This window comes from Nicotiana tabacum, chromosome 12 (genome assembly GCF_000715075.1).
Source record: "Nicotiana tabacum cultivar K326 chromosome 12, ASM71507v2, whole genome shotgun sequence".
Classification (NCBI taxonomy): domain Eukaryota; kingdom Viridiplantae; phylum Streptophyta; class Magnoliopsida; order Solanales; family Solanaceae; genus Nicotiana; species Nicotiana tabacum.
Window position 1 is genome coordinate 99,754,718 of NC_134091.1, and position 9,877 is coordinate 99,764,594.

Here is a 9,877-nt window from a genome sequence, read left to right on the forward strand (position 1 = left end):
CATTAGCCATATCAGTAAATACTTATTTGCACCTGATATTTACACTCAACCAATAGATACACGACACATGTTTATACATATAACTTTTATCACTTAACTATGATTAATCATAGAAATAAACTTTATGCACTAAACAGGTTAAAATATGAGAAAACTTACAAGAAATTTTTTTTTTTTTTACTTAAAATACCCTTTCGAGCTACAATTTGAGAACTATATTTTTTTACAAGTTCTGCTGGGAAAATGTCAAACAAACACCATTTTAATGCCTTGTTAGAAGATGACATGCATTAATGATCAGCTAGTTGGTGTGGTGTAGTGGTTATCACGTCAGTCTTACACACTGAAGGTCCCCAGTTCGATCCTGGGCATCAACACTTTTACAATCTAGAACCAGAATACCTGTCATCCGCCTTTTGCAGTTCCTGTTAAATTCCTATTTGATTCTTCTTTTAGAAACAATAGTCAAAAACACCTTCTTTTAAGAAAATACCCACAGAAAAATTCCCATAAAGTAGAATTGTGAGCCGCCTTTTGCTTTTCCTGTTAAAATTCCTATTGTTTATTTTTTTTTTCATTTTTTTCTCAAATAGATTTCAAATATTCCAGTTTTAATTTGGCCACTCTTGTATAGTTTTGAAAAGAATTTTTCGACGTGTGTTTTGAATTCGTAACTTGTGTTTTAAAAACTGGAGGGTTTTATATCCAATTTCCCCTAAAACTTAAATAATTTAACCAAAAAGAGCCTAACTACTGCCAATGTGGCGGCAGCACCACCGTTGGATCTTTTAACGCCAAACTATATAAATGATCTGCGAAAAAGTTGGAGCTCAGAAAACTGGCGGAGAAAATGGTGAAGCTAGTGGTGGCAACGACGACGGATCCAGCATCGATGGGCCCAGCAAAGGAGCTGTTAGCTATGCCAGGGTGGCAATCGGGACCCACCTTAGATCAAGGCATCAGAAGTTACAGCAATGGAGATGTCAGGTTGTTAGAACATGACAAAGGCATTGTAGAAGAAGATGATTTGGATCAGCGTTGGGAGAACGCTACTGGTCAGTCTGTCGACGAGGTTATCTTCCTTAGTAAACATACTGCTGTCTCTAACCGCCCCGCTCTCACCATCCATCCTATTGGTATGAGTAGTATACTCTCTTTGTCTCATTTTATATGACCGATGTTTGATTGTACAAGGTGTTTGATATTAATTGTCCTTTTTGTGTTATATTATTATATTAGTGTTAATGAAAGAAAATATTTAACACTTTGGTTTTGGTTTCGGTCTAGCCGTCAATGAAGTTGGAATGAACCATGAGAGACTAAAATTCAAATTGGAGTAGAAGCAGAAAAGGCTAGGTGATTTCTTCTTGTCTTTCTAAGCTTTGGTGAAACCTAGTTATCTCTTATATGCATGTGCTGGTGGGAGGTAGGAAGTACCCATAGGATTACCCCAGGTGCGGCAAGCCGGTCCAAACATCACCTTTTGAAAAATGAAAGTAGATATTAAAGTTATATAGAGTTATTTTGTTTGGAGGAAACTATTTTTTTTAAGTACTTTATAAGATGTAACATAGTGTTTCTTGTGATGTTTTTGAGTATTAGAGGGATTGACAACAACATTTAAGTACATAGACTACAACACATTTTATGGAGCAAGAGTTGAGAAATATGTAAAAGAAAAGGACTTATGCATTCTATTGTGGAGGCAATATTATAGGATTATAATTAAATGAATTTTAAGTTTAATATTAATTTGACTATATAATAATACCTTGGATTTTCATTGTTTATAACACCACATCAAAGTTTGAATTTAAATTTCAAAACAAATTTGAGTTCTTAAAAAATTGTGAGAAAGGGTATAGAATAATATTATTAGTTAATGGTGTCAATCATTTTGAACATCCCAAAATGGAAGAGAGTTTCAAATAAGTTGTCGTCGTCGCCTGTCGGAGTATATTAAAATGAATTTGAATTTTGAAAACTTGTAAAATCATTATTTGGGATGATTGTCAAACACTACGAAGCGTCTTAACATGGAAACAGTGTTTAAAAATTGGGAGAGAGAATGGTATATTTGATGTATGGGGCTTAGATGTTTGCAGACACCTTAATGAGGTCCTAATTATGTTTAATGTTGGTTAGGGGTGCCACATTTGAAAGAGGGGGATGTTCCACCACAAGGAGGGAGGCCAGGGTGGGCGGCACCACCAAATCCAAGGATGGGGCCATGGATGACTCTTTTGAATAAAATTGCTGAGTCTCATAATCTCGTTCCCGAATTTGAAGTATGGCTCTTTTCTATACCAGCCCCATGATCAATCTTTTGTGGCTTGTCAAAAAAAGCATTCTTTTTCTAGATAATCCTGGCAATTCTCTTTAAATATCTTCTTTATTTTTGTTTCCCTCTACTTGATATGTAATATGTAATACTATTTTTTCCTGGCTGGTATAGATTACTTTTGAAGCTACTCATCATGGACCTGTGACAACTAAACCAACAATGTTCGTCGAGATAGGTAAGCTTAATGAAGTCCTCTTTAAATTTGGAGTTCGCACAATAAGAAATAATCCAGTGTGCTTTATTTACGTCTTATACATCCATGTTATATAGCACTTAGCAAGTAGATTCAAAGATCTATATTTTCCAAGAGATGCACATAATTCTATGTTTGACAGACTAAATAAGCCATAAATGGAATAGAAGGGAGATCTAGTAGTTTACTGCACCAAGTGCAGCAGAGTTACATTTGATTCAAGTAAAATCCAAAATTGGGAAGAAGAAAATGGTACCTGTACTGATTACGCATTAGCATTATTTCCTCTTTCCCTTTTTCAATTTTTAATATAAAAGTAGATCTTACTTTTAAAATGGAGAGGGAGAAGTACAAGATCAAGGACAAGAAGTTCTTATAGAGAAATAACTGCAAGGATGAGGGAACAAGGTAAATATTCCTAAATTTTAAGCAAGCAGAGGTGTCCAATTGGGCTGTAAGTCAGTTATAAGAGATAAGTAAGCTGTTGCCTTTATTCTCTTTTAGCTATCTTTTGTCTGTAGTGTAGATGTTCTTTTTTTCTTTTTCTGGAGCATTCTTTGGTAACTAACTGAATAATAACCGAAATGTGCAACACTCAATTTAACAGTTGAAGGATATAGGTCCACGAGACTTCTACTTAGCCAGGCATTGGATTGATTCATTTTTTTGTGTGTCCCCTCTTTTCTTGTTTCTAAGAGGGTACCCTCTTTATACACATAGGCTGACATAGACTAACTCATTTTTAGATTTCTCTCTGTTTACTTTTACCCTATTTCTTCATTAGGTGACTCTTGTTGTTTCCTTTTTCTTTTTCCTTTTCCTCTTCTTTTTTTTTTTTTTTTTTTTTGGGTTGGAGGTGGGGGGTGGGATGCCATTAATTTTGTGCACGACTGGATGCTGAGTCTATATAGTTATTTTGTCCTGTTCTTCTCTCTTATTTATCTCTTTGCTCTGCTTCAACAAGAGCACAACTTTACTCCATCGCTTACGTGATCAGCTATGTGTTTTGTGAAACTGATTACTTGCTTGAGCTAGGTAGCACTGAGGAGTACTGGAAGCGGCAGGATGCTGCTCGTGTTGTTGCTCTAGTAAGTTGTACTTTGTTATTGGCTGCTTTATTGGTCAGGAATGTCGATACTCGAAAGTCTTATATTTGTAACTTTAGTTAGTCTGCCAAGGACTTCCTTTTATTTATTTAGTTCTCCTACATTACCTGTCTGGTCCATCCAAAAACAGAACTATTTACGTGTTTTGATGTTCTCTAACAAATATATAGTGTAATTGCAGTTAGTCTGGGAAGGACTTGGACTTGGAGGTGGTCCTCCAGTTGGAAACTGGAACAGGTACTGTTTACATCTGCAAGTTGTTCCCCTATATCCCTCAAATATCCTAGGTTCTTCTTTTCTCATTTTCTTTTGCCTGAATATACTCTTCTATCTGAAGAAGTAAATTGCTAGAATAATTGTGTGTATCGACAAGGTCCTAACCCATATAAATTATAAAAAAAAGGTCCTAACCCATACCCCACCTCCCGACAAAGAAAAGAAATTGAGTAAAGCAATAGTAAAGTTTAGGGGACACATTTATGTTGCAAACCGGCGTTCTTCCTTAAGTTACTTTTACTATTGTTAGCATTGGTTTTACAGGCAGAGCTTTTTATTTATTTCATAATTTGTTGCAATATTGTTCTTTCCTTGCAACTTATAGCCTTCTGTTCCCCGTCAACATGCTCCCAAAGCTGCCAGGCTGCTCTCATTGCCCTTGAACAATATTTCCAATTTTTAACCAACATTCTTATTTCATTTCAGTTATTAAGTTGGCCGCAAATAGATTCTGTTGTGGAACTGCAGCCTTGCAAAATATGTAACAACTAACAATCAACACCGTCTGAGACAACACCCACTAGCAGTCCCACTTAAGTTTCTTTGCTGGAATTTAGATCCTCATCTTCAGAGTGTCTGTGTAGATATTTGCTTCTGAAGCTGCCGGTTTCTTTAAGACCTTGTATTTCATTCTCCCGTAACTTCCACAAGCTTTCTGCAGTTGTTCTTTTCTTTACAACATTGGCAGTGGTCAGCAATAGGCCAAATGTTGTTAATGAGGCTGCAAGGGAGCAGAATATGATCTCATATATGGAGCATGAGAAGGCCTTCTTTTTCAACTGTAAAATGGTCTACCGTGACCAGCATGAAAATAAAGAGGCTAACTAACTTTTGTATTTCCTGGTTTTGACTTTGAAACACAGCCTCTGTTCATCTCTGTTCTGTCAGTCCTATGGTTTTCGTGTCCACAGCTTTTGCACCTTATTAACTGTTCGAGATTAGCTACATAGACTAGCCTGAAGTGATGATTATTTTATTTCTAGCTGTTAATTTAATTTCTCTGTAATAGATGTTCTCAGAATGCTTTTGAATTGACAAGTCATTCCATTGTCTTCCAGTGCATCTGCAAATAACAAAGTCCTTCTAGGGATTGGTGGAGGACATTATGTGCCACGACATATGGATGTGATAAAGTAAGTAATTTGGTTACTGAATTATTTCTTTCCTCTCCTTTTCAGTTGCTTGGTTAAGATAATCTAGTATGTTTTGTACCTACGGAATATGTATGATCATTTGCATTTCTAACTTTGACGTAGTTAAACTGTAAAAGGTTTCTTTCGCTGCATCTTTTTACTTTGCTTTTCAATTTATCTATCGAGCAGATAATATAATATAATATAACCTAAGTTGCTCGGACACAGGTGCAGGTGTTCGACACGGTGCGGATCTAGAGGTCGGATCCGACGATACGGATCCTAGTATGGATACGGGTGCGGGGATCCGGCTAAAAATAATTCAATAAAATAAAATATCTCTTAATTATGAAAAATTTTGTGGAATACTTACGTATAGCTTGTTAAGTGTGGATTTCTTTTTTATTCTCAAGTTGTAGACAAGTAAAGGATTGATTTCCTAGATAAAGTATGTTATTTTCTTCAAATTTACCCTTGTTTTGGTTCTGATTTCGGGAATCAAATGTATCTCGTCTTGAATTTTTCCGCCTGTCGTGGTCAAAGTACCCAAAATTGTTTGACCAGATCCGGTACGGATCCTATACCCACACCCATACTAGTGTCGTGTCGTGACACGGGTGCGGCACCTAAACTGCCATGTCGGAGCAACTTAGAATATAACTGCTTGACTTGTTTCAGCTGCTCTTTGGAAATTACAGATTCTTTAGCTTTATTTACATCAACTTCATGAAGTAATCCAAATTGTTACATAATGAAACTGAAGCTATATTCCAGCACACGTTTTGTTAAATTTGTCTTCGTTCGCTCACAGGAAGGATGGTTGTTGGGTCGGCCAACTTCTCTCTGGTTACTCCTTGCCAATGGAAGATCCTGGTCCATCAAAAGGTAAGGTTAGCACGCAAGATATTGCCGGGACTTGGAGAGACTCAATTAGAGCAGCATATGATGCTACCAAAGCAGGTTTTCCTGGTGGAGAAATTCTGGCACATCTTGATCAGAAGTAAGTTCATTTGAAAGAAAAGTTTGACTTTTGGTTCTAGACAATGAAAAGAAGATGCCAATTTCCAATTAGATATATCACAAGTATCACTAGATGGTGAAAAGTTGTTTTACATCAAAGGGTGACCATCTCAGTAAGTTTAACTTTTTCAAGTTGTCCACCTTCATTCTCTTTATTGTGGACGACTATCAATTTGAATAAATTGATACAGAATGCTACATGATAGACAACGAGAAGATGATCTTAGTATGGAAGAGCCTGCACTTTTCTAGAATGTAATGCATATTTGCATACACTTCATTTTCACTGTTAACTAGACTTTGTTCTTCTCTACGTATTGATATTTAAATCTAGTTTTTCTTTGTCTTAACCTTGAAGATAACAGAAGATTGTAAGCTTTTCTAATGATTTGTTATATGGAAAGAACAATAGAATCTTTCCCTAGAGTCCTTTTTCAGGATCATAGAGACCCCCGTCCATCCATCCAATAATGGTTCCATCATCAAGCTAAGGGGAGATTGCCCCCAATGCCCCCCAACCCTATCCAGCTGAAAATACAGTCTCTTCTTCTACTTCTTCGATGACTCAGTTGAAATCGATCTCCTCGGACCAATTTTTCAGTCTCTTCGCACCCCACCCCAAAACTTACCCCAGCACAACGCCCATTTGCTTCGTGCGCCGGAAGCCAAAGAATCCTTAAGAACGGGAAAGCTGATTAAAAGGCTATTCCATAACTGACTCTTGTTACCGAGTTGAGGGGGTTTGGCAGGTATCAGGCTCTGAAAGTGTTTTCTTCAAGCGAGCCGTCTTTCTATCTTTTTGGGTTGCATGGCCAAGGTAGTGCTTTTGTAGGCTTAGTGGGGCTCGAACCTACAATAATACCGTTATTAGTGGTACATTTCAACCAATTAAACTATAAGCCCCTATGGATAATGCAATCCGCTCACTTCGGGAAGAGCGGACGGAAAAGAAGTGTGAAGGCAGTAAAATATTCTTTGCTTAGCTAGATTCAGTTCCAAATGGTTTACTTGATATTCATCCATAAAATTAAAATTGTATCATTCGACTAAATGGAGAGAAAGTGTTGACCTTGGGATGGACAGGGTGGGCCAAATGGCGCTAACAGCATTTTCATTGTTTATCTCAGTAGATATCGTAAAGCGTTCATTGTTTTTCTCCTTTTTTTTTGACTAGAGTAACATAATTTTGTTATACTTGAATGCTGTTGCAGGAGTTTCAAGGGATGGCAGAAGAATGCAATTACTGAATTCTTAGTTGCACAGGACATCAAAATTGGAAAGCCTGGTGACTTCCGCTGATTTTGAACAACTTTAGCAGTTCTTTAGTTCCTTATTACTAGGTGAAGTTGTGTAGGTCAACAACTTCCATACCTTTTTGATTAGATGTACTTGTAGAGAAGGTTGAAGCTATAGATTCCAAATCATAATAGAAGCATTTCGTTCACTAGAAAAGAACCTTGTATTCCATGGGGGAAAAAAAGAAGGGAAACAATATTTGAAGATCAATATAGGCAAGTATAATGATCTTTTCACTTCTGTATTAAACTGACCTTTCGATGTTGCGCTTTTGGTTTTATGATTAGTTCTTCCTATTGGACTAATTAAAGAATCCTGACCACGAATTCGTGGTTTTATGATTAGTTCTTCCTGTTTGGCTTAAATATTTTGAAAAATGTTTCCCTATAATGTAAAACATTTTTCAAAACTCTTTTTTAACATTTCTCATCATATTCCCCATTCCCACTCATCCCCCACCTATCCCACCCACCCACCCCTGCCCTACCCCCTAAGTAGAAATATTATTAAGAATACTTTCTTTTCATGTTGTAAATTAAGTATTTTTTTTTCCTCATTTCGACAAAATGAGTATTTTGTTTTTCATGATATAAAAAAAAGTATTTTGTTTCATTTCAGCAAGTATATTCTTTTTATGATGTAAAAAAAGTATTTTCTTTCATTTCAATAAAATAATGTAGTAAAAAGTATTTCTTTTATTTCAACAAAATTCTACTTTCTTTTCACGATGTTGAAAAAATATTTTTTTTTTTTCAATTCAATAAAATAATGTAGTAAAAAATATCTTCTTTCATTTCAACAAAAAAATACTTTCTGTTCATGATGTAGAAAAAGTATTTTCTCTTATTTCAACAAAATGATGTAGTAAAAGTATCGTCTTTTATTTCAACAAAAAAACATTCTTTTTATAATGTAGAAAATGTATTTTTTTTTCATTTCAACAAAATGAGTATTTTCTTTCATTTCAACAAAAAAAATACTTTCTTTTATGATGTATAAAAAGTATATTCTTTCGTTTCAACAAAATGAGTATTTTCTTTTCATGATGTAGAAAAAGTATTTTCTTTTATTTTAACAAAATGAATACTTTTTTCATGTTGTAGAACAAATATTTTCTTTTTCAATAAAAAAAGAGTATTTTTTTAGTTAGCTAGCATAAATTTCAAACGTTGTTTTTGAGTGAAAAAGTAAAGCAGCACATTAGTCCATTTTGGGTTTGTGTGAATTTTTAAAAGAATAATTAAATAGAGAGTCCTGAAAACGTTGGGTATTTAGAGTTTTTTTTTTTTTGGGGGGGGGGGGGGAGCGGCACAGGAAACATGGGAATTTGGGGGAAGGGGGTAAGGAAAGTAGCATAAAAAATTATTTTTTAAAAAAATATTTCTACTCTCTAAGCATACACTAGAAAATATTTTTTTCGGAAAAAGTTTTTCACTTATATACCCGGTATTGGTCATAATTTACAAGAATATTTTGTAGTCTTAGTAAGAGGGGGGAGGGTTAAGGATTTACCCGGTGTGAGATATCACATTGTTCGAGGAACCCTAGATGTTGTCGGAGTAAAGGAACGTCAACAAGGGCGTTCTAGTGCGTTGTAAATTCTTATCCAAGATTTGTATCATTTGATGATGCCATGTGAATCGCTAGAAACATGTGAAGTGAGTTAACCCAATAACGAAAGTTTCGTAAGGGGACTGGAGCAGGCTACCATGAGACAAAAGATTTTCTTTCTAAAGAGATTCGATTCGAAACTTTTATATGTCCAAGGTTCAATATTGAAATAATTTCAGAGGTTTTCCCTGACTTTGTCCGTGTCAACAAATAATTCGAAATACTTCAACTTTTTTACACTATTTCGGAAACCCAAGGACTCAATCGTATGGATATGTAAAATACAGGATTTCCAATCCTAGCAGGAAAGGGAGGGAAACGAATACTCAATTTAAAGTGAGTAAACAGAATTCCATACTCGATCTCATAGATACATATAAAATTCTGCGTAAAGCCGTATTCGATGAAAGTCGTATGTACGGCTTGGAGGGAGACCAACCAAACATGGAAAAATAAGTGATAAAACCACTCATTTTTCAGAAAAATATTTTCCTTCGTACCAAACACATAGCATACAAGTTTAGCTTGTGTATTACAGGTTAAGTGTCTCTCTGGGGCGTGACATATTCATTTAACATTAACTATAGGGGTTATTTGGCTACATTGCTCTTTATCTCTCCTAAAACTTTTAGAAAGTTGTTCACACAATAATTATAACAAGGGTAAGCTGGAAAAAAAAGAATTAATGCTTTCTTGATTTTTGTAAATGACACTTATTTTGGACTATTTTTTAAAAGGCTAAATGGATACATAAAATGGATTATTAATAAGGAAATTTTACCTCCTATAGCAAAGGTATACACCATATTTATTATAAACCAAAACTATTTTAAAATTTTATTTTCTATAGTTATCTTTTATATTTTATAGCAAAATAGGTATTTATGGTATACACTGC

General features: G+C 35.2%; 1 protein-coding gene and 1 non-coding gene across 2 annotated transcripts; both read left to right on the top strand.

The window, feature by feature from the left end:
- The first annotated feature begins 304 nt into the window (after positions 1-304).
- TRNAV-UAC (transfer RNA valine (anticodon UAC)) lies at positions 305-377 on the top strand. The gene has a single exon. It is a non-coding gene; the product is annotated as a tRNA-Val (tRNA).
- An 81-nt stretch (positions 378-458) lies between these two features.
- On the top strand, positions 459-7,646 carry LOC107817109 (D-aminoacyl-tRNA deacylase). Its single transcript, XM_016642883.2, has 8 exons — positions 459-1,136; positions 2,146-2,288; positions 2,456-2,519; positions 3,573-3,625; positions 3,825-3,880; positions 4,978-5,052; positions 5,864-6,052; positions 7,284-7,646. Exons 1-8 carry the CDS (start codon positions 851-853, stop codon positions 7,369-7,371), a joined length of 954 nt encoding a protein of 317 aa, XP_016498369.1. The 5' UTR covers positions 459-850; the 3' UTR covers positions 7,372-7,646.
- Positions 7,647-9,877: the final 2,231 nt, after the last annotated feature.